The sequence below is a fragment of the Artemia sp. Qi Xiang Cuo genome, chromosome 9, assembly GCF_049724085.1.
Source record: "Artemia sp. Qi Xiang Cuo chromosome 9, ASM4972408v1, whole genome shotgun sequence".
In the NCBI taxonomy this organism is placed as follows: domain Eukaryota; kingdom Metazoa; phylum Arthropoda; class Branchiopoda; order Anostraca; family Artemiidae; genus Artemia; species Artemia sp. Qi Xiang Cuo.
The window spans coordinates 19572090-19597709 of record NC_142802.1 but is presented as its reverse complement, the minus strand read 5'-3'; the positions used below and the strand labels follow the sequence as shown (position 1 = coordinate 19597709).

The following is a 25620-nucleotide window of genomic DNA, read 5'->3' as shown; positions in this document are numbered from 1 at the left end:
GAATTAGGTATTTAGCTCCCGCTATTTGGAATGACATTCCAGCTTGCATTCGGGAGGCTGAGCACATTGGGTTATTTAAAGCCAAATTTAATAAAACATTTATTCGGAGAGGGTAGTTTATTTTGGTATTATTTGTTATTTGAGTTTTTTTTTTTTCATAGTTGAGAATTAGAGAATTGCAGCCGTCTATCATCAGACTTTTCGAGCCTTCCCCGGGCGGTTGTGTATATATATATATTTTACTTTGTAATTATTAGTAAATAAAATAAATTTGTCTATTTACTTTACTATTTAACTTTATTTTAAATATAATTGTAATGAAACTATATACATATTTATAATTATATAATACACTCAAATTATAGTGTATTTACTTTACTATTTAGGGAACCAAAACGCCTTCAGGGAGCCCTTAAGTCCTATAAAGTTTATGTATTTTCGATTTTTTTTTAATTTATAATTCCCATTTCTTTATTTTTTAAAGATAGACATACGTAGAAATATATTAAATGAGGACAGATAGAAACAGACACCAAATAAAGTAGATAAAGATAAAAGAAAAAGAAATAAAAATAGATGCAGATAAAAGATACACACAGAGGATAGATATGCACACACATAGAAATAGAGAGAAACAAATTCAAGAAATCGACTATTTTAGGATTACCTCACATTCTTTCGTGTGAACTTTCTTGATTCTGTTAGAAACAAAGGAGTAGAAGACATTCCTCAAGCTCAAGACCATTGTTAGCGATTCCTGAGGCAGTCTAAGCGACAAACCATTGAGCAATGTTGCCACATTCAAGTTTGAAGGCGTGGAGCCGCCTGAAAAATACAACAGCTATATGAATACGGATATTAAATATCATAAAAGAAACTTAAAAAAAGAAAGAAAAAGTATAAATTAAACTGAACAATTCTTATTTTTTAAGGTTGTAAATGGATCACATGAAGATAAATCCAGATGAAATTTCTACATTAGAAATTTCCTTAAACTTGTTTTTTTTTGCAAATATTTCATATACGTTCACAGTCAAGCGAAATAATGAAGGAGAAAAACAAGGAAAAAAAGACGAGAAAAAAAAACTATTTTGAAAAAAAAACAAGACAAACAACAAGCATTTAGTACTGTAATAGTAAAAATATAGCCCCCCCCCCCCAAAAAAAAAAATACAAGCGGAAAGATACAATACTTTCAGTTTAAGTCGATCCTTATAACAACGTTAATTGAAACTTCAAATATAAATATAAAATATTTGGTATCTAGTCAGATCCCCCCCCCCCCCCAAAGAAAAAAGAACAACCAAAAATACTACAGTAAAGGCATAATAATTTCGTTTTTCGTTTATTCATAAAGTACTTTATATTGAATGGTTAAATATATCTATAAGACTCTATTATTTAGTCACAGTCCCACCCCCCCCTCCCCCCAAAAAACAACAACAAACAAACAGCAAAAATAATACTAGCAGAAATCTGAAAGAGTAAAGAATACACTGTTTATCGATACTTAAGCATCTTTTAGCTAAGGTAAGGTTAACTTAACCTAAAAAAGCAGTTTCAATGCTAAAACAACAATAAGAGAAAGCGGAAAAACTAGCACTACAGAAAACAACACCAAAAGCCAAACCGCAAAAAGAAACAATTTTAAGGGAAGAAACGCTATTTAGCAAAATAAAAAAAAAGCCACACTAACAGAAAGGCATCTAATTTGAAACAGCAGAGGATCATTATCGATTAATACTTGAGTACCTTCAAAGTAACGGAAATGCAGAAAAAACCATATTAACGGCAACAACACTAAAAGCAAAAAAAAACCTGCCGGAAAGGCATCTAATTTGAAAGAGTAAAGCATTCGTTACAAGTCGATATTCGAGTACCATTTAGGTAAGGTATAGTTAACTTAACCTAAAAAAGTTATTTCAAAATTCCAACTTTCAAGCTACTCTACTAAGACTAGAGTACAAACTACAAATACTTACGACGAGATTCAAAGACAGATTGCTCAAGTGGTAGGATGTATGGTGTTGTGAACAAAACCAAAGTGGCTGGTGACACGGCAGTGACCCAGTTGATAACTGGACTGGTAGCTCCGTCACTGCTGTCATAGACAAAATATACAGGCTTATCAGTGTTGTAGCGAAGCAGCGCAAATTCGTAAAAGCAAGAACTTGGAGATATAGACATACAGTTTCCACTGCTGTAATTAATAAAAATATGTGATTAATTTTACTACTTTGTAGACCCTTCATTAGTGCCAAATTTACAATATCAAAATGCCAAAATTCTTGCACTTAAAAAAAAAAAAAAAAGTTAGAACACCAGGAGCTATTCAAATGAATATAGTGCAAGTGCAAATTAAGGTCAAATATTCTTTTAATATAAAGTCCCTTTATACTATAACCGTACTCTATATCATTGACTAGAGTCGAGATACCATTGTCAACATATTAGTATGTAAAAAAAAAAAAAAAAAAAAGTGTATGTAATGTGTAATGTATGCATTTGTATTTGATAGATTTCAATCAAAAATGGGCTAAAAACGTTCAAAATGTCATAAAACGCAAAAACAGAAGCTTAGAAAACGAAATAAGCATGCATCAATCCACAACTCACGAGACAATTAGCTTCGAATCATTATCATAGGCAGCGCGCTAGCGCTGCCTAAGTAAAGAACGAAGTGGGCACAATATGTTTTTTTTTCTTCAGCCGGGCCACTTCGTATCGAAGGAGTTGTCGTAGAAACTTCGAAAAGGGCTCATTCGATTGAAAATTGGAGTGGCTAGTGCCCTTTTTAATAGTCGAAAGTGATTGGAGGGAATATATCCTCCTCCCCACGCCCATCCTTTCCAAAAACACATCAAATCTAAATTATGAGAGAACCATTCTATTCAAAGTAGTTCATTTCCAGTTAAATATTTGTTTTTGAGTAGGACACTCCCCATAAACCTTTAAGCTGAGGGTCTTAAGTTAGGCTATGAGGACATAAAAGAACGATTTTGGCACACTGTACTATTTATTATTTTGTTTCCTTTAGAGCAGTGCACTTCATATAGAAGGGGTTGTCGTAGAAAATTTAAAAGGGGCTCATTCAATTGGAAATTGAGAGTTCTAGTGCCCTTTTTAATAGTCGAAAGTGATTGGAGGGGAACTAACCCCCCCCCCCCTGCACGCCCATCATACTCCCTAACACATCCAATCAAAATTTTGAGATAATCATTTTGTTCAGCGTAGCTAATTTCCAAATAGAAAATATATTTTTGAGGAGGACTCTCCACCACAACCTTCAGGGCAAGAGTTTTAAGTTATGCCCTGGGGGCATATAAGGTTTTTATAGAAGGCGTTGCCGTAGAAACTTCAAAACAGGCTCATTCGATTGGAAATTCTAAGGGCTAGTACCCTTTTTAATAGTCAAAAGTGATTGGAGGGCAACTAGCCCCCCCCACGCCCATCATTCCCCTAAACACATCCAATCAACATTTTGAGATAGCCATTTTGTTCAGTGTAGTTGATTTCCAGATAGAAAATATGTTTTTGAGGAGGACACTCCCCCACAACCCTCGGGGCAAGGGCTTTAAGTTATGCCCTGGGGGTATATAAGGTTTTTATAGAAGGCGTTGTCTTAAAAACTTCAAAACAAGCTCATTCGATTGGAGATTCAAAGGGCTAGTGCCCTTTTTAATAGTCGAAAGTTATTGGAGGGCAACTAGCCCCCCCACGCCCATCATTCCCCCAAACACATCCAATCAAAATTTTGAGATAGCCATTTTGTTCAACGTCGTTGATTTCCAGATAGAAAATATATTTTTGAGGAGGACAACCCTCAGGGCGAGGATTATAAGTTATGCCCTGGGGGCATATAAGGTTTTTATTGAAATCTTTGTCGTAGAAACTTGAAAAAGGGCTCATTCGATTTGAAATTCAAAAGGATAGTACCCTTTTTAATAGTCGAAAGTGATTTGAGGGCACAACTACCCCCCTCTTACGCCCACCTTTTCCCCAAACACATCCAATCAAAATTTTTAGATAGCCAATTTTTTCAACGTAGAAAGTTTTGGAAATTAGGTCTTTAAGGATGATAACCCCCTCACAGCCTTCAGGGCAAGGGTTGTAAGTTGTACCCTGGGGCATATAAGGTTGTTATAGAAAGCGTTGTAGTAGAAACTTCAAAAGGGCTCATTCAATTGGAAATTGAAAGGGCTAGTGCCTTTTTTAATAGTTGAAAGTGATTGGCTAGCGACTAACGCCCCTCTCACGCCCACCATTTTCCAAAACACATCCAATCAAAATTCTGAGATATCCATTTTGTTCAACGTAGTTGAACGTTCTGGAAATTAGGTCTTTTAGGATGATAACCCCCTCAGAGCTCTCAGTGCAAGGGTTGTAAGTTATGCCCTGGGGGCATATAAGGTTTATATAGAAAGTTATTGTATAAATCATAGGCAGCACGATCCCGCCGCCTAAGTAAAGAACGGGGACACTCGAGAACGAGACAAGAAACGGGGACTAAGTAAAGAGGAGGACACTCCCACACAACCCTCAAGGCAAGGGTTTAAGTTATGCCCTGGGGGCATATAAGAACGATGTTGGCACAATGTATTATTTATTAGTTTTTTCCTTTGGAACAGGGCACTTCGTATCGAAGAAGTTGTCGTAGAAACTTCGAAAAGCGCTCATTCAATTGGAAATTGAAGTGGCTTGTGCCCTTTTTAATAGTCGAAAGTTATTGGAAGGTAACTAACGTCCCTCTCGAGCTCACCATTTCCCCAAACACATCCAATAAAAATTTTGAGATAGCCATTTGGTTTAACGTAGTTGAAAGTTCTCAAAATTCAGTCTTAGAGGATGACAACCACCCTAACAGACCTTAGGGTAAGGGTTGTAATAAGGTGTTTATGAACAGAAATTACAATAATTAACCGAGTCGAACTCAAAACGAGCAGAAATTAACATAAGTTGGGCGCAAAACCCCTATTCCTTCCCAAGGACAGAAAATAATTTTCAATTTATTGACAAAGTACAAATGAATTTTCATTGTCAGCTAAATGCAAACACACCGATATTCAGTAATCAAAATTTTTATATTATTTTATTTACTAAAGTTGAAAATGTAAAAACATATATATATTTCCAGTAAAGTGCAAATTTTGCTCTGGCCTTGGGAAGGCATAGGGGTTTTGCGCCCAACTTATTTTATTTTCTGCTCGTTTTGAGTTTGACTCGGTTAATCATTGTAATTTCTGTTCGTTTTGGGTTTCATTTATTTATCGATGCTTATTTGTGGTAGTTTCACGCTTGGTAGATTATTTGATTATATTTTTGCTCAATTTTTTGTTTAATGGAGCTCTTTACTTTTCGTTGAAAAACTTGTCTTGTGGAAAAAGTTTTTTAAATTAATCTATTATAAGAGAGGTCGTGAGTTGACTGAATTTACTTCTGACCTTATTTTGGTGGTGGTGGTGGTGGGGGGGGGGGTCCAGAAACTAAAGTATTAACAAACTATAATCTAGATTAGTGTTTCTAACACTAGGGACCAAAGGCGCCAGGTGTTGAGGTAGTACGAGTACCGCGATAGTAAACAAGAAAAGTCAGCTAAGGATTGTGAAATTATTAAAAAAAAAGTTTGATGACATCGTACTTTTAAGTAAACGTTAATCTGTCTTCATTAACCACTGTTACAAAAAGATAACTGGAGCACCGTAATTCTGATTTATTACATAAGGATGAAGCAATATAAAAAAAAAAACGCGGTTAGCATCTTCAGGCAGAATCATCTTGACAAAGGGAATTTTTAAAAACGAAAAATGAAAACACAACTGAAGCTTTCATTTTGTCAGTTTCACACTGCAAGAGCTGGGAAGCCCCAAAATACTTTCAGGATACTGATTAAACATTGATTGAAGGATGCTTTTAGTTCCATGTTAGGTCCAGACACAGTCAAGAAGGTTGATGCTATAACAATGCTTCCCTATCCCTAAATTTCACAAAATAAAACTGGATTCTCCAAAATCTCCCCAAGATTATTTGAATATATGTTAGCGATTTATGTTGACATTCGTGTGTTGATGACCGTTAACTTTAAGGAGGAATTTTATTTTGGAACAATTTGGGAGGTTACAGAAAAATTTGAGGATAGCGGAAGCACAGTATCATAAATTTGTCTCATAAACTGTGTCATAAATTTGTCTCATAGGCTATGAAAACTATCAAGTAGCAATGCTACTATGCTACCCCACTTTTTCCACGGAGGGCGATACCATTGTCAAAAAAAAGAAAAAAAAGCATATAATAACCTCTTATCTACTAATCGATAGATTTCAATCAAATGTGGATACAAATGTGCAAAATGTCATTAAAAGCAAAAAAAAGCTTAGAAAAAGAAATAAGCATGCGTCAATCCATAACTCACGAGATAATTAGCTTCGAATCATTATCTATTATAAGAGAGGTCGTAAGGTGACTGAATTTGTTTTTGCCTTTTTTCTGGTGGTGGGGGGGGGGTCAAGACACTAAAATATTAACAAAAACTAGTCTAGACTAGTCGTTCTCACACTAGGGGCCAAATACACTAGGTGTTGATCTAAAAGTATGCCACGAGTACCGCGACAGTGAATAAGAAAAGTCAGCTAAGAATCATGAAATAAAATAAAAAAGTTTGATGATATCGTGCTTTTAAGTAAAAGTTAATCTATCTTCATTCGCCATAAGGGTGAAGAAATTTTAAAAAATCACGATTTTTTTTCTTCAGACAGAATCATCATGACGATGAAGGGAATTTCTACACTTGAAAAATGAAAACATAACTGAAGCTTTCTTTTTGTCAGTTTCACATTGCAAGAGCTGGAAAGCCCCAAAATATTTTCAGGATACTGATTAAATATTGATTGAAGGATACATTTAGTTCCAGATACAGTCAAGAAGGGTGATGCTGCAACAATGCTTCACTATCCCTAAATTTCACAAAAAGAATGGATTCTCCGGAATCTCCCCAAAACTAGCTTGAAGGTAAGTTAACGATTTATGCTTTATGTTGACATTCGTGTATTTATGAACGTTAACTTTAGGGAGGAATTTTGGAGATCCCAATTTTCTTTTGGAAAAATTTGGAAAGTCACTGAAAAATTTGGGGATAGCCGAAGCGCTGGATCATAAATTTGGCTCATAGACTGTAAATAATCGAAAATATACAAGTTAAGAGCGTACGGAGGACGAGCCTATAAGATGATAAAAACGCAGGATATTTTTGGCTAGCTTCCTGTTCTTTTTGTGCTTTTAAGGTATTCACTAGAAAATGAAATGGAATAAATTGCGATCAGCGAAGTGCTTAAAAACTTACACAACTGGTGACGAAGTTTAGTAAGCTGTCAAATGTATGAAAAAAGAAAATTTAGAATAGAGCAAGTATGTGGATATGTGCAGCGATAAAGCAACTGCAATTGTGTAAAAATTGAACAAAGTGATGCCTATGATAGAGCAAGGTGGGAAATACCGCGGTCGGGCAGTGTGACATCGATTGGCAGCCTCTGTGTAACTAAATAGATAACAGAAGATTTGAAAGTTATATCGGGCAGCGCTGTAATAATAATTCATCAATAGAAGATCTGGCTAAAGATGATTCCTGGGGAAGATGGGTATATGACTTCTTTGAAGATCTTGGATGCAGATGGGTATAGATCCATCCCTAACTGAAAACCGGATTTTTGTGTAGATACTAGGTTTTGGTAGAGGGTACTCGAAATGCAATACGCTAGTAACTTTGAATCGAAAATTTCGAATGAAATCAATGTTTTTGGCTCGACTGCAATGACCAGAATACATTGTCGCACCCAAAACAAAATGGTCTAAATTGAATTTTCTTGACTTTACATGGGAGTGAAAACAAGGATCTCAAAATATCCCATGTTGGTATATGAAAAGAAATTTATTCTTGGTTTCAATCATATTTATCTGGTTGAGTCATCTCGGTTGATCCGGTTCTTTTTTAACCCGTCTGAAATAGAGTCTGGCGTTCCACAAGGATCTGTAACTGAGCCGATACTCTATTTAATCTATACAAATGACCTCATAAATGCGGTTAAAAATCTAAAACCTACCACTTGCTGTCGTCTTTGTCAACCTGCATCTGTCACTAATTGTGACAAGAGTTTGTCCTTCTCCGATACACTTATTGCTTTTGCTGATGACAGTACTCTTTACACAACCGGTAGAACTGGGTCTGACCTCCGTTCAAAGATGATTGCCCTTTTTGAAAATGTCATTAAGTGGTTTGATGTTAATTACCTTGCCTCAAACATTGGAAAGTCATGTTTTCTCATTTTCTCAAAACTTCAAGGGGCTTGTTCTGGTTTAAACGAAATATAAATACCGAGGGGTTCTCTTAGTAGACCTAAGAATCGATACGTTCGATTAGGCATCTCGCTCAATGAAAATCTTTCTTTCAAGCATCATATTGACCTGATTAATGTGAAAGTCTCCAGAAACCTCAGGATCCTTAGAAAACTTAAACCCATATTTCCAGGGTAAATTTTTAGTATCCTGTTTTACAGCCTAGTTCAGTCTTAAGCAACTTTCAAAACTATATGATAAAGCAAGGACTATGATACAAGGCACTAACTGTTCCCTACTTAAGCCCTTGCTTGACTTGAAATCTCTTTATTTTCTGTCTTGTGCTTCTTTTACTTTTTTGAAGTTACATGGCCAGCTTCCTGCTGCCCTATGTATTAATATATCTTTTATTTCTGGGCAATCGACTTATCTTTTTCGCAGTTCTAATAACTTAGAGATACCTTATACTCCATCAATACGGTCTGACTTCAATCGTCTGATAGTTTGAAACGTAATATGGAACACTCTCCAAGAGTCTGCACAGAGCTGCCACTCGTTTGGAATCTTCAAAAAGTATGTAAGAGAATTTCCTGTTAATAATTAAGTTTTCCCGGTTTTCCTTAGAGTTGATATCTCCGGGTTGTGTTTGCTGTTTAATTGAGTTGGTGGAATCATGTACTACTCCTTTGCCTAGCTTGTGGTTGTTTAGGTTGGCGACTGGATTATGGATTTTTTCTCTTTTCTTTCTTTTTTCTTTATGTGTCTTTTGAAGGTGAGAATCCATTACGTTAAAATTTTTTTATGTGTTCATAAAAAAAAATCATTTTTGTTTCTCCCCTGTTGTTTCCTAGCCATATAGCCTTACGGGGGAGACTAAATTGAAGTGTTTGTTCTAAATCTATTAATTAAAAAATAAACTCTGAAACTACGACGCTTAACTTAAAAAAAAAAAAAACTTAACATACTTAACGGTCACTCTTAACGGATTTCCATCAAACTCTCCGAAATTTGGAGATGTCCCAGCACAAATAGCTGCTTTTACAATTGGCCAAGAATCAGAGTTCTCATTCAAGTCTCTTATGTCTGAGTTACCTCTCGAACGAACGAGTCCCAGTGCTCTCAACTGAGCAAGAACAGTGCCTCTCTTCACAAGGACAGCCTCAAAAACAGATTCTTCTATCCCAATGCAAGCACAAAATTCTGCACTATGGCCTTGTCTTGAACTTGATTGCCATTGCTATAAAAAATAGGGTGCAGATTTGTTCAACATATACACATAGTACATATATGCATATACGTTATTATCAACATATAATATAATTATACATGTAATTATCAACATGTAATTATAGAATATATTACTTCACTGAAAGACCTTTAAATTGACACGAGATGTCAACAATAAAAAAAATAAATGAAGGTAAATCGAAGAGCCACAAAAAAAAAAAAAAAACACCTAAAAAATTTATAAAAAAAAAAAAAAAACTAACACTGTTAAGCAATAGAACCATTAGTTAAAATGTCGAATAAAAACTGTGTAAAGGAGCTACGATAACTTTGTTACAAAAGTGAAGTTCTTTCTTTCTAGCTAGTCTAGTATTTAGTTTCCAAGTTGTCTTAGTAGGGCCTGACGGTGTAAGCTGGACTAAAGGCATTTTAATCCAAAGTCTGTAACAAGTCTATGTCACCTCATTTTCATTGAAGTCAAATGATGGTGATTTAAACCATCTTCATCAGAAGTGAAGGAGGAATCAATAATAATTTTAAAGGACTTTTTGAATATTTTCAATTTTAGATGCCTGATTATAGGCAAGGATGTATTTCAAACAGTACTAGCGTAATCAAGCTAGGTTCAAACATAAGAAGAATAAATAGTTAGTTAGAAGTTGCAAACAGGATTTAGCGTTAAGTGCAGCGAAACTTGGCCAAAAAATTACTTGTCCCATAAGTTACAAGCCCATTAAAGATCTGAAAAAGGGCTAAATATCAGCATTATTCATGTCTTATTAGCCCAAGGCACTTACGACTCAACTTTAAAATAGTTGCGACATGCCTATTTTTTTATACAAAAAAACAGGAAATTTGGTCGTACAGTAAGTACAGGTAGGGCTTTACCTCATTTTAATAATAAACTAAAATAAATTTATTTGTGAGAAATTGTTTATGTTAAGGAAATATTCATCACTAGCTTGGCCATTTCAATAAGCATTATATATGATTAGCTGCGTAACAGGAATTAACCGAAATACAAAAAAGCAAAAAGCATATATATATATATAGATAATTTCGAAGACCAAACTGAACTTCTATGACGATAAATAAAAGTTCAAATGAGGATAAATCCTTTTAATAGACATTGATAAATTTTCACAAAAATACTAGATATTTCGGTCACATATGCAGTGACCGTCATCAGTATTTATAAGGCAGTTTGAATTTTTTCACAGGAAAAAACAGATTGCTCAGAAAAAGATCAAGTTAATGATTATTCACAAACATGACATAAATGAAAAGATTTTAGGACCGTAACATAAAAAGTAACTTTTCATCTAAAACTTAAACTTAGCAATAACGGTACGAACGTAACAATCACTAGTGAGGCAACCAAGGACTGGCCTGATTTTAAAAGTCTCCACTCTAAGCAAAAATCTACCCGCTAAATAGCATAGTTAGATAATTTAGTTAGATAATAGTTAGATATAGTTAGATATAGATATAGTTAGTTTAGATATAGTTAGATATAGTTAGGTATAGTTAGATATAGTTAGATAATAGTTAGGCTTAGTCATATAATACAAACACTAAATATGATAAACTAGAGGAAGCAGAAATATAGAATAGTGTGGACTACCTGCAAAGCCTTTAGAACAATAAGGTGATCACTAACAACATCACTAGATATCCCAAAAGTCTGTCTCGCACTTGCCATAGCAATGGGGCTTCTAAAAAGCTTGGCAAACTCTGATCTAGGGTATTAGAAAGCAAAGAAAGTATTACAATTTAGAATAAGTAAAACAAAAAAGAAAAAAGTAAAGCCAAATAACCAAATTTGCAAAAAATAAATGCAATAACCATGCTGAAAGTAGAGGGAAGATTTTGCAATACTTTTTTTTTCTATGGATCAAAATCAGCCCATCACCATACTCAAACTTTATACCTGACAGTTTCAGTGACAGTTTTAAGGTCAATTTTTTAGTCGAATTTAAAGCTAGCTCTGTAAAGTCAGTTTCTCGTAGCTGCTTTGAAAATCTTGAAATTGTCAATAAAGAGACAGCACCAAAATAAAAACTTGCTCACTTGGCTCTCTAAATCTATTTACTATCGGCTCTTTAAACGTAGTTTTTCACAGCTGCTTTGAAAGTCTTGATACTGTCAATAAAGAGATAACACCAAAAGAAATATACTCTTAAACTGTCTCATAAATCCTTGCTCACTTGGCTCTCTAAATCAATTTACTGACACTCTTCAAAGTAAGCTCTTTAAAGTAAGTTTATCGTATCCGCTTAGAAAATCTCTAAATTCTCAAGAATAGATGGCACCAAAAGAAATATCGTGTTTAATAAATCCGTTCTTTTTTGGCTCTCTAAATAATGTCAGCTCTTTAAACTCAGTTTTTAATACCTGCTCTGAAAATCCTGAAATCTTCAATAAAGAAGTAGTACAAAAAGAAATATACTGTCCCCTTAATCCTTGGTCACTAGGCTCTTTAAATCTATTGATTATAGGCTCATTAAACTCAATTTTTCGTAGCTGCTTTGAAAATCCTGATAATGAAAATGAAAAATTACTTTAAAATTTAACATAAAGAGAAGGTAAGTTACGATAAGAAGAAAATGTTTGTATTTAACAGGATGCGGTACCTCAAAGAATCACCCTATCTCGTCTATTATATATATTTTTTTTAGTCTGTGTGGCCAAACAATTTAGAACTGATTGGGCAGTGTTGCCATAGCTTGCAAAGCTTGGGTAAGAAATCCGAATAAATGACAGAAAACTAATAGTCGACACCTAATTCCCCGTTAATCTTAAAAACATCATTTAACTTTCCTGTTTTGTGCCAGAGATAGAGATATTCCGATTTAATGAAATAACATTGATAGAAAGTGTGCATTTCATTTTTTCGATTAAATGGGGGATAATTTTCTTTTTCAAGTAACTTTGTAAAATTTTCAGTAAACTTTGGCGTAAAGAGCAAAGTATTGAGGAGGGGGCAACTCTTCATGTACGAAATAATTTCTATTCGTTTTGAGTTTGAATGTTGCTCCTTACTTTCAGTAAAAAAAAAACTTGTTTTTTTTTTGTTTAATTTCTGTTCGTTTTTCAAATAATAAAGGTAACTCTGGCTCAACGTCTATGAAATATACCCCCCCCCTCACGGAAAACTCCTCCGTGAAAATGTCATCAAACGTAAAATACACCCCACTCGTCAAGTTCCCTCCGGACAGTTCTATCATCGCTGAAAATCCCCCCTGCTCTTAAGATTTTATGTGGGTGATTCAGCTGGAAAAATTATCCTTAGCATACTTTCATTTGAAAAAGACTTTAATCTCTAACCGGTTTCTCGATCACTCCAGAAATGGCACCTTCCATAGAAATGTTTGCCGGGAAATCAAAACACGCGGATATAGCCCCCAGATATTTCCTCCGAAACATGTCCACATACAAAATTGAGTTGGCAAAGAGAATGTAAGACAATTAAATTGAATTTCGTATAGGAGTTCTCCAAATCCCCCCAGTGTAAAATTTTCCCTGGAAAATTCACCCCATCCCCCCGGAAATTTCCTTCCCCAAGGAAGATTCTCCTAGTGGGAATCCACCCCAAGCACAAAATCCCGCCCTCTAAAAATGTCAATATACTCCCCAATAAAAAATACTATACGTCAACAATGGGCAAATTTCAAAACTTATAGGCCTCCCCCACGGACTGAGGGGAAGAGGGGGGCATTTTACCCCAAGAAACATAGTTATTTGACCTTTCAACTATACTGAACATAATTGCTATCTCAAAATCTAGATCAGGTAACTTTGAGAAACGAATGGGCGTGGGAGTGGGACCAATTGCCCTCCAATTTTTTTGTCACTTAAAATGGCACTAGAACTTTTAATTTCCATTTGAATGCGCCCACTCCCGATCTTCTAGGACCATTATTTCAAAACGATCACCCCTGGGAAAAAATCAAACAAAAAACAAATAAACACGTATTCGTGATCTGTCTTCTGCCAAAAACAGCAAAACTCCATATTTTTTCGTTGAATTTATGGGGGTGTTTCCTTGGTTTTCAAGAATCTGGCAAATTTTCTCAGGGTCGTAACTTTTGATGGGTAACACTAATCTTGATGAATCTTATATATTTGGAATCAACATAATAAGTTGACTCTTTTGATGTATTTATTGATATCAAAATTCCGTTTTTTAGAGTTTCGGTTACTATTGAGCCGAGTAGCTAAACAGTTCGTTATCACGAACTATTTGATTAATAAATTTAGCACAGGCAACCCAGAAATTGCAAATTCAAAATTTTGTGACTATAACAAAAAGAAAAAGCAGGATAATTGAGCTGTAATTTTTTTCCCTATATATGTGCACTTAATGCTGTTGCCGTTGCTCTGTCAGCATAAATGTTCGTCTATATATATGCTCTGTCCTCTTTATGCTTTTGCAGATGAATTTTGAAATAAATTATATACGTTCGGCATTATACACACAACAGAAAAAAACGAAATCTGGTAGAGCGGCTTAGACAGTTCTGAATCAAAACAACTGTGGTAACACAAAAACCGTTACACTACACAACGAAATTCCACAAAAGAACTAAAAAAATTAAAATTTTTTTTACTGTTATTAAAGAGTACTTGTTTGAACAAGGAGGATTATTTGGCATTCAAATTACAGAAAAGATTTTTACATTAGCAGATGAGTTCACTAACTACTTCTGTGAGTTTTAGTTACTTAATCACATCAACTTACTCTACATTAAAAGCGAATTTACTAAAAACAAACAATATATCACCTTCAACATAATTCACAAATAACCGAAAAAGACAAAGATTTGTGAGTAGTCCAGACGCTCCCTATAAATACCTGTCTCTCAGTCAAATCAGCTGCAGCAACATAAAAAAATGTTACGTAAAACAACAGAATTTTTGAGGAGAAATAGAAAAACGAAAAATCTACTTCCTTTTTTTTTTAATACTATTAAGGAGCACTGGTTTGTGCAAGGAGAGTTTCAGGAATTAAGATAATACTACTACTACTACTACTGCTGAGCACCAAACCAACTGAGGCCAACACAGCTGCATACACTTACTCTCCGTCCCAATCTATTCAAAGCCTCCCTCTGTACACCCTCCCACGAAGTTCCCATTTCCCTTAAATCCTCTCTTGGGACTTCTTCCCACCCAACCTAGAAAGTGGGATATACACTATTCTCACTATTTAGGTACTGTTCAATTATGCTCTCATTATAGCCCTTGAAAGCGGGATATATACTATTCTACACTATGTAAGTACTATTCTATTATACTCTCATTATAGCCCTAGAAAGTGGGATATATACTATTCTCACTATTTAGGTACTGTTCAATTATGCTCTCATTATAGCCCTTGAAAGCGGGATATATACTATTCTACACAATGTAAGTGCTTTTCTATTATACACTACGTAAGTACTATTCTATTAAACTCTCATCAGAGCCCTAGAAAGTAGGATATATACTATTCTACACTATGTAAGTACTATTCTATTATACTCTCATGATAGCCCTAGAAAGAAGAATACATACTATTTTACATTATTTAGGAACTATTCTATTAAACTCTCATTATAGCCCTAGAATAAGGGATAGATACTATTCTACGCTATTTATATGTTCTTCAATTATGCCCAAGTATTTCTCTTTGCGAGAGAAGAGGACACAAGGCATTTTGGAATAGAAAACAGAAATTTATAAGCATTTTGAGAAGCAAGGAAGAGGAGAAATAAGGGGAACTAGGAGAGAACAATTTGGATCAATCGATTGAAATTGCACATTTTAGGAGACAAGCCTATGAATTAAATCTTTGCGAAAAAACTTATAGCGCCATTGAATTAATAGAGCCTAAGGTTTTCAAATATCATAATTGTTATACAAAGGAAAAGATTAGGCTCAAAATTGTTATCAACTTACTTGAAGTCCAAGCATGAAGCAATTGTCAACACTGGATCAATACACTTAAGAATAACTCCAAATAGAAGCATTCTGGCTGCATTAATTGGTAGATCCAGTTCAGTTACCAAATAACCAAAAACTGTTAAATCATTGTGCATATCTAGCAGGTTAATAGTGTGCAGCATGGTATTGGCTTTGAGAATTTCAATGGTTCCTGGGTTATGTGGCAACATTGTCAAGATGTCAACACAATCATCTGATTGTGGAAAATGAAAAAGACGAGAATATAACATCATATCCTTAAAGAAAAATGCTTGCTTAAATTTTTAAACCGCAAAAAATTACCCTATTACAAAAATCAAAGAACATTGCTATGAACATCAAAAGGGCAATGGGAACTGACGAGAAAACAAACTTGGGCGTTTAACAGGCAAATTAAAAAATAGTAGCCCCATCAACAGCTTAGCTTTACCCAGAAGGACTAAAAAATTCAAAACAAGCTTATTTAAATAATTTAAACTTGAGTTCCAGGTAAAGGTCTACATAACTACTCTACCTTTTCGGCCAAATGGGTTCTTCTTACCTTAAGTTTAATGTAGGACAATAATAAAAAAAGATAATTTAAGAGGATAAATAAAAAATCACAATTTTTTTTTTCTCAGGAGGCTGAATATGGCTAATATGGGATGCTAATATGCAGGCTGAAAAATTTACAAAATTGCAGCATATAGGGAAGTTTTTAATTTTTGAATGGTCCAGGAAATTTTCCATTTCATCTAGAAAAGCTTGGGAAGGGCAAACTCAAAAAAGTGGTGAAACTGAAGTTTGTCTGAGGAAAAGGTAAAAAACCAAAAAAAAAAAAACAAACAAACAAAACACGCATTTTTGGCTACTCGGAAATTATTAAGTTATTACAAAAACAAAAATTCAGTTTCGTTTATCTCTTTTCTACTGTTGCTTTCTGAATTTAGTTCACAACAAAAGTCAATTAGATATAAAGTTATTAGATATAACGAGAAAAAGCGCAAAATAATAAAAAAATATAATTTCCTGTAATTTATCCTTCCTTAGCTAATGAAAAAAGTATTATATTGTATCGGATTAACGACGCTTCTTGACTACTAATGTCCTTGCATCGGCCTTGCAGTATGTTGCTACGGCCAGGTTAGAACTCTAGGTCCCGTATTAACAAGCTGAGATCAAACCCACTGCACCAACACAGGACATAAAAAGAAAAAAAAAATTGTTCTGTTGCATTCACACACAAAGCTGCATAAGTCGAAAAAGCTGGATCGGATGAACCTAGAAAGTCATCCCCGGTCAAAATGATCGAGGTATGCAAGCAGTAGTCATACGTGCATAGAGGTCTAACCCTTAGGGGGGAGCATTTTTCTCCGGGAAGAGAGTAAAAAAAATGAAAATATTAACTTTTTGACCATTGCTTTTAGATTTTTTCCCGGCATTATATAAACAGATTTCAAAGGGGGGAGGGTCTCTTATATCCGCATTTAATAGGTAAAGCAGCGGCCGTAATACCGTTTTTCCAATGACATTTGGGTTTTAAAAAAAGAAAAAAACAATCATATCAAAAATAAAAAAAAACAGCTCTGATTACAGATAGGTATAAAAATCGATATCGCTTCATTTTTTTTAAACTTCAGGTCTTTAGATAACATCCTTCGCTGTCTTCAAAAGGGCAGAATAAGAAAGCTAGTTTTCCCCTTGAGAAATATTCAGAGGCTGCACAAAAGAGAAACATAAATATTTCGGGCATCTAAAGAAATGAATTGATATTCTTGGTATTTAAAGTAACCAAGAAGTGATACCACACCTCCGCCACGTAAGCAGTGCATGCCTTTGGTCCGGTCTCTCTTCCCAATTTTTTTTCCAGAGATCTAAGCTTTTCCCCATATCTTCTTTCATTCATCCTAAAGTTCACTATATTTACGGATTTAAAAAAACTTGTCTCACCTTCACCCCCCCCCCCAGAAAAAAATTAGAAGAAATTTCATTATTGCATTTAACAACAGATTAGAAAGGATGGCTTACTTATTCTTCGTCTTTTTTTAATAGTCCAAGTGCCAAAAAAACGAAAAAAAAAAAAAAACGCAGCTTGTGCCTACAAAATCTGATATTCCTATTTTATTTACAATTAATTAAGAGAAAGGCACATAAATATAAAAGGGGAAAAAACTCATATAGACTTCCATAGAGTAGTCTCTGGTTCAATGGACTTGCACTTTTTTTTTACAGAAAAAGGACTGATCAAAAAAAGAAAAGATCATTTAGTATTTTCTTTTTTACTTTTCTTGTTAATTTTTCTTGAAAACTTATAACAATGTATTTTAATATTTATTATATATGAATTTGTATATATTTTACTTATCAAAAATTTAAATATAGAAAAAGTTTACAGAAATACATTTTATGTTATGTCATAAACTCTGAGATACTTGAAACGAACTATCAAATTGCTCTTTTTGAGTATAAATTCAGCAGTCCGAGGTGTGTAAAGGCATTGTAAACAAATCCAAAGAATTTTTTTTTAGAACAGGGTTTAAAAGTTGGCTACCTAAAAAAAAAAAAAAAAAAAAAAAAAAAAAAAAAAAAAAAAAAAAAAAAAATCCAGCTTAAAAACCTTTAGACTTATAATAAAATATGAACAATTGAGCTCAAAACATTCTGTCAAAATTGAAATATACTTAGCTTATCCACAAATAACACACAGAAAATACAGGAGAAAAACCCTGTTATTTAGTCTCTAAATAACAGGGGAAAAAACTACAGAAAACACAAAAAGAAACTTACAGTTACTCCTGTTGAGGTAATTTCTGGTTCAACAGCATCAGGAAAATTTTTCAAGTCCCACTTTTCATAAAGTCTGTAGCAACAGCCAGAAACAAAAAGACAAGCGTAGTTAGCACGTTCATGAGCCTCTTGTTTACTGATCCACCGCAGACAAGACGGTTTCGAACCAGTTCCTCTCTGAAATAACCAAACGTTGACTATTACTACTGCAAACTCGTCGCAGTGTTAACCCGACTGAAGTCAACACACTGGATAGTACATCCTTGGGTGAAACTAGAGTTTTGAGTTTGGGGAGGGAACATAAAGAATGTGCCAAGAAATGTGGACACATAAACTAAATTAAGACACCTTAGAAATTTGGGGGGGGGAGGATCCTTTCCCCTTAGCTGCACCCCTGAGCTCATCACCTACAGCCTACCCTATTTACGTTTTCTGCTTTGACAACAACAAAAATTAAAAAAAACAACAAAAAAAAAAACAATAAAAACCTTAATAATTTTCTATATCTACATCTCGGCCGAAGCTAGAACGGTCATGCTTTCCCTCGCCACCGTTTGGCCCTTTTAACAGGGCATTCCTGGATTCAGGTTAGCCCTATGCTTTCTAAAAGCCAGGGTATAATTTCTACTTTACTGAAAAAATCCTTTTAAATATTTTCACTTTTACAACTTTAAGAAATCAAAAATTAATTAAAATTTTAAGGAATAAATATCAGCATATGCACATTAAACTGACAATGCACATTTTATTTCAGTAAATTCATTTGATTTTTTTCTGTAAAATAAAAATTGTATTCTGGCTTTTAGAAAGCCAGAACATGAGTAGGGTTTAGAACCCATATTAATTTTTGCTCGTTTTGAGTTGGACTCGGTTATTTATTTTATTTTCTGTTTGTTTTGGGTTTCATTTATTTATTGATATTGATTTGTGGTAGTTGCATGCTAGGTAGATTATTTGATTCTATTTTTGTTCATTTTTGGTTTAATTGAGTTCTTTAACTTTTTTGGAAACATTATTTTGTGGAAAAAGTTTTTTTTTATCAATAGATAAAAAGATGAAGAGTCTACTTGTATTATCCTAAGTACCTCCTCTAGTTAAAAAAAAACAAACAAACAAGAAATCTAATATTGGTATTGTTCAGTTTAGAGAAACAATAACGCCTTTGATATTTCAAACCTCTTTAATACTTAGGGTTCTTTTAAGCGAAAGATCCACTTAAATTTCATAGGATTGGGCCTTTTTTTATATCAGCTCTATACAGATTTCAACAAATACTGCCCTATTGCATCCCCCGACAAAAAAATCCCCTTTTGTCAACGAATTTTACTTCCAAGCTAATTTTACTACCCAGAATTTACTTAGTGATTCGCTTGATGGTTTTCGCTTGTCAAAAGTGTAGATTTATCATATAAATATGTTGTTGATAATACAGAAAAGGCATTGCAATACCCAATCAAGCTAAACAAACATCGCACTGTTACCAGATGTCTGGTTTAAAATTGCGCCGCCATAAAAGTTATAATGCGCTGAAAGCGCAATTTTTCTAATGAAAATGTACCGAGTGAACGATTATACCCCCCCCCCAAAAAAAAATGCGCCGGTTTGAAAAATTCTATGCGCAAGCACCCGAAAAAAGTACCCAAATGGCGCAAATGCGCCCCATCTGACAACTCTGAACCATCCAGCATCTAGCAATCAATGGGGGTAATAGAGAGATAAGAACTAATTTCGTCCGTATCAGATACCTTGAAAAATCTTTGTTGATGGCATGGAAGAAAAAGTACTCGAAACAAGCGAAACAAAAAACAGCGGAAGAACGAACAATGAAAATTCACCATGGGTGAAAATGAATACTTCAGTGAAGCAATATAAGATACTGCAAAAGATCAGTCTTATAATCCAAGTATAGTAACGCCAAGAGCGTATCCAGGATTTATCTTCGCGCGGGGTGGGGGGGTGGTGGTTTTGGGGTTCTTGGATTCGGGGAGGGGGGAAGGTTACAATAAAAACTTTAAAAATACATCAAACATAGTTTATATGCACTTTTGTTACATTTTTACAAGCCAGAATAAAATGGATGGGGGTCAAACTCTGACCCCCCTGGATACAGCTTTGAGTAATATATACTATTTCTGACCTTAACACAGTTTTTTTGTTCTGTTTTCTTTGCAATTGTAAAAGTAACATAATTTAGCGTTCATTTTGGAGTGCTACGATAGCTATTTAAATAAACGAATACAAGTTTTTATTAAGAAATACGCATAGCTGCTTTACCATTAGGTTTTGAAAAAACATGAAAAATTTGGATATGCCAAAGCGAACAGTCGAAACTAGTTAGATTACAAACCAGTTCATAAACAAAAACCTCACTCATTGGAACATTTTTAATTATGTGGCCAGTGGAGAAAAAACGGATTAAATTTGATCAGAACCAGATACGAATCTTGAGGTAAAACATTCCTGGCGGCCTGTATGCCTCACTACAAGAACAAATAAGATGAAACAAATATTCACCCGCATGAAGACATTTTTCTTCTTCGTGTGATATAAAATTCTGCAGCCAAAATATAACTACTGCCGCCAGAACCTGGGGCCCTGGAGGGCAAAACAATTATTAAAAATACCAGGGCTGTGGAGTTGGAGTTTTAGTACATTTTTGTTGAATGGAGTCAGAGTTGGAGTAATTATATTGAAAATGTCTGGGATCAATGACATATAAAATAATTATATGACGCTTCAAAACAGGGCTATTGAGTCGGAGTCGGTATATCAAAATGTCTGGAGTCAGAGGTGGAGTTGGTTACAACTGATAAAATCTAGTTAAATGAAGCCTAAAACAGGGCTGTGGAGTCGGAATCGTGAGCCGGAGTTTCAGTAATTTTTTGCTGGATGGAGTCAAACTCGGTATATTGAAAATGTCTGGAGTCAGAGTCGGTTGTAGCTTATGACCAACTCCACACCCCTGAAAAAAATTAACAGAGCTTGGAGACCAGAATCAATAAGAACATCGATCACCAGGTTATGAAGAAGTGATTCTGAGAGATCCGTGGCTAAAATAATAACTAGATGACTCAATTCCACGCTGTAAAAGTCTTTCAGATTCTTGAACTGAAATAGAAAACAGTATGTTAAACTAAATGTATATTCGAACGTATCTTTGTCTCTTCTTCATTTTGAAATTTTAAAGTTTTTTGACGGTACAGCGCTCCCTCCACCCCTCCCTTTCGACAATCCTTTACCAGGATGTTAGAATACTAAGGATAATAATCATGATGTATGATAGTATTCCCATGCGAAAAAACGATTTTCCTTGTTACTGAAGATGGGGGACTGTAATTCTTCTTAATCAGATTTTCGACTATAGAAATTCCAATGGTCAGTTTTTATTACGATCTGAAACCAATTTTGTAACGTTTTAGGCTATTTTTCGAAACTCCTTGTATTTGTTAAACGTTTGTTTTCGCAACAAGTTTTATCATTTAGATTGATCAAAATCATAGCTATCATTCCTAGGTCAATTTCCTCACTTAAAATTGCATTGAATCCTCACGTCCAGGCAATTATTCCTCACTTAAAAGTTTTCTTCGAAGCGCATTTTCAAGTTTTGTGTTACTATGGGCCAGGATTCGTTCTTTACTGGGTTGCCCCTCGGGCAACCTAGTCAATCAAATAGTGTTTTGCTCGAGAGAGTAATTCTGTGGTTCGATACTAACTGCCTGTCATTGAATGTATCTAAGTTGAGCTTCCTGATTTTCTGGCGAATTTTTTCAGACTTTCCCCCAACTTTCGGAAATTCATCTTTCAAAGGGTTCTCTCAGCAGAACTTGTGATTATTTTGTTCAGTTCCTGGGTATTCTTATTGATGAGAATATTTCCTTTATATTAGTCAAACTAAAATGAAGATATCGAGGAATTTTGGAATTCCTTCAAAGCTGAAACACATTTTCGCTGGGTCACCTCTAAAAATCTTGTTTCACAGTTAAATTTGGTCTTGCGTCCCTTATTGCCCCACTATACGGATGTCAACCTTTTCTTCCGTTCTGACACCACTCTCTAGAATATACGACAAAGAAAGGAACTTTTTCTTGAAACAAATAGTTCTATTAATGAGCCGTACTTGATTTGAATTCACTTTATATTGTTTCAAGTGTCTTTAGTTTATCTTCAAATACATGGTTACTGAAGTCTCTCGTCTTTGACAATTCTACATTTTATCTTCGTAATTATAATATTGGAATTCCATTCGATCCATCAGTCAGACCATATTCCAAATCCCTGACTGCTTACCAATCTGCCAGGAATACTTTACCTGAGTTGACTAGAAAGTTCCAGTTTTTTGGTGCCTTCAAAAGAATTGTAACATTTTTGATCTGTTGATATTTTGTCTTAATTTGACTTTTTTTTAATTTCTTTTCTTTTGTTTCTTTAACGCCCATGGGCGGTTGATGTCTCTAGTCCAAGCTGGAATTCTGAGTTGGTTTGTTTATTGGGCAATGTACTTTAGTCCGGCTTGTTTTTCGGCAAGTAGTCAGTGGTGGGCGGCTGATTAGTATTTTCCTTTTTAGTGTGTGCGCCTGCCCTTTTCTCCTTTTGTCTCCTTTTTCATCTTTCGTTTATTTTCTTTCTCCCTACATTCCTGGCCACTGAGCCTTTCAAAGGGGGGGGGGGGAGGATTTGATGCTTGATGTTGAGTGTTTTCTTTACCTTATATATTTCTTGTTTTTCGTTGGAATAATAAAGTTTTATGTTATCTGAAAAAGAACGCACAACGTACCACTAATCGTCCAATAATGCTACTATTAATGGACTGGACAGGCACTAATACGATAGTGAACGGGAATAGAATTAACTCTTGTACTACTACTACTAACAACTCACCACAGCACCAAGCCACCTGAGGCCAACACAGCTACGCACGCTCCTCCTACATCCCAATCTATTCAAAGCCTCCCTCTTTACACCCCCCAAGAAAGTTACAACTTCCATTAAATCTTTCATTACGACCTCCTCCCACCCCAACCGAGGACGGTCTGCTTATAGTAAATACAAATAAAACAGAACATCAATTAAAACAGCTCCTAATTCAAAAAAGAAAAAAAAAGGAAAGAGCAATAAAACAAAATACTGGGTAAGAAATTCAGACCATGGGTTGTTCAAATTAAATTAATGGGAATTGTAAACAGACACGGATTTTTCTACAGAAGTAACGGGATCAGCGATATTATACTTTCTCCCAAAATTAGTTGCGGGTTCATGCAGGAAACGTAGAAGGTATTTTGCAAAAACAGAGACAAGTTTGATTAATCAAACTGCAAACAACTTCCAAAACAGAATGCAAGTAATAATATAAAGCTACCACAATTAAAGGCTTCGAAAGGAGACTGGACCACGACAGCAGTAGAAACACAGATCATTTGTAACAAAAGATGGCTTGTAACAAAGAGGACGCCCAATGTTCACTGCAACCTACAAGAACTGTCAAGTACGTCTTAACAAGGATCCATTTGAAAGACAGAGATAAGTCTTGTGATCAACTGGCTTGATCCTTCCATTTCCAAGAGAAATATCCTTGGAAATTCCTCTTGCTTTCAATAGAATTATATGATATCATATTTTCCAGGGTTCAATCCAAGACCAAATCTTGCATAGTCTCGTTACAGTGAGAAGAAGATATGACTTAGACACTGGATAGTACCACCTCAGGTCAACATGTCATTAAAAACAGAACAAATAACAAACGAATAAATAAAAATAAATGAATAGAGAGGGAGAGGCTGAGACAAGCAAGATGAAAGAAGGTGGACTGGCTAACTGTGTATCAAAATCTTTGTTGTTGAAAAGTAAGAGAGAAGAAACAAGACCCTGTTGGGTGTTCTCCTCAGCATAAATAAGGATTTCAGATTGGAATACGAGACCAGAACCAGGAGCAGATATTTGAGGGAACTAAGGGCAATCAGCCTTGGTCAATGCAAAAAGCATCTATCCAAACTTAGCGAACAGAATTTATGACTCCGAGGGCACTACTATATAACCGACTAAGAACAGCTCCGGTAATTCAGATTGCACCATACGAATTATTTGCGGTTACTAATATGTAACCGACTAAGAACAGCTCCGGTAATTCAGGTGGCATCATACGAAGTATTTGCTAACCTTGGATGTGCCAATCTTCTTAAAACATGTAAGCTCTATTGATGACCCAATCCAATTTCTCCTATCGGATTTGCTTCACAAGATATATATCTTGAAATTCCAAAAGAGGCTCGGTTTAGGCTTGCTGAAATTTTCCTGACTTTTTTCTGCTTATTTTCCGTTGAAAACAATTCTCCTACAGGGTCCTATTAACATAAGATAAAAACTGCACCCTAGTCAAAGGAAGGAGGGATTCAGTCCTTTGGCCTTCTTCAGGTTCGTATTAATAAAAGTAAAACTGCATGAAATCAAAATGTACTCAAGCCAGGTAAGGGCCCAGTGGTTTCACTACTGCACATGTTTAATAAGGTTAAAAGAAGACTAGCCTCAAATATCGCACAGTCATGTTCGATATGCTATGGATTCCCTACTGTATATTACTACAATTAGGTTTTAAAACTACCAGCTTCAAGAGTAGCATAGCCCAGTTCAATAAAAAAAAAAGAAAAAAAAAAGAAAAAAAGAAATCTGGAACACTAGCGCCGAAATGCAGCGTAATAATCCTAAAGTGGATTCAGAAAATAAAGACACTATTGAAATTGAAAGTTTTAATGGCAGCATTCCTGACTTTTCTCTGTAAGAGCGACATCTCTTTTAATTTTCCCACTGTCTTTGAAAGGAATCAATGTTTGAGCTAACCCCCCCCACCCCCGCAAAAAAAAAATTAAGGCAGTAAAAACATGGAAAACATATTTTTAATATCGAAAAAATATAGTAATAAAAAATTGACAGGAAAGCTGCTCCATCCACCCCCCCCCCCCCATTAAATAGTCACCCGATGAGAGTAGGACACGACCAAGGACAAAAACAAAATTCTTACCTGTGCGTGAGTATGAATACCATAGACATGAAAATCTTGAGCAAATTTCTGATTCTGCAGCTTAAATTTGACCAATTCGACTTCAATAAATGAGGGAAGCAGGACCAAAATATTATCTTAAAAAAGAAAGATATTCAGGAAAATTTTGAGTCACTCTCTGACCTCAGGACTGCTTCCACTTTCATAATCAATAGTAGCAGTACTAAAATCTTATCTTTGAAAAGAAATTAACTGACAAAAATGTTATTTGTAAAAAGAAAAAAAAAAGAATTATAAACAGGGCATTTATATATTATATATTCTAGATCATAAATAATATTATCACG

At 34.9% G+C, this 25620-nt stretch overlaps 1 protein-coding gene across 1 annotated transcript in view; it reads right to left on the bottom strand.

Annotated features, from left to right (window-relative positions):
* The window catches only part of LOC148948412 (3'-5' RNA helicase YTHDC2-like), an 84993-nt gene that overhangs the window by 10834 nt on the left and 48539 nt on the right, over positions 1 to 25620 (bottom strand). The window contains exons 9-16 of the mRNA XM_089093919.1: positions 25295 to 25410; positions 21263 to 21390; positions 18283 to 18463; positions 15493 to 15773; positions 11177 to 11291; positions 9291 to 9562; positions 1983 to 2200; positions 668 to 825 (exon numbers count right to left, since the gene is read on the bottom strand). Of these exons, the coding sequence (XP_088950045.1) occupies positions 668 to 825; positions 1983 to 2200; positions 9291 to 9562; positions 11177 to 11291; positions 15493 to 15773; positions 18283 to 18463; positions 21263 to 21390; positions 25295 to 25410 (1469 nt within the window). The remainder of the gene's footprint in view (positions 1 to 667; positions 826 to 1982; positions 2201 to 9290; positions 9563 to 11176; positions 11292 to 15492; positions 15774 to 18282; positions 18464 to 21262; positions 21391 to 25294; positions 25411 to 25620) is intronic.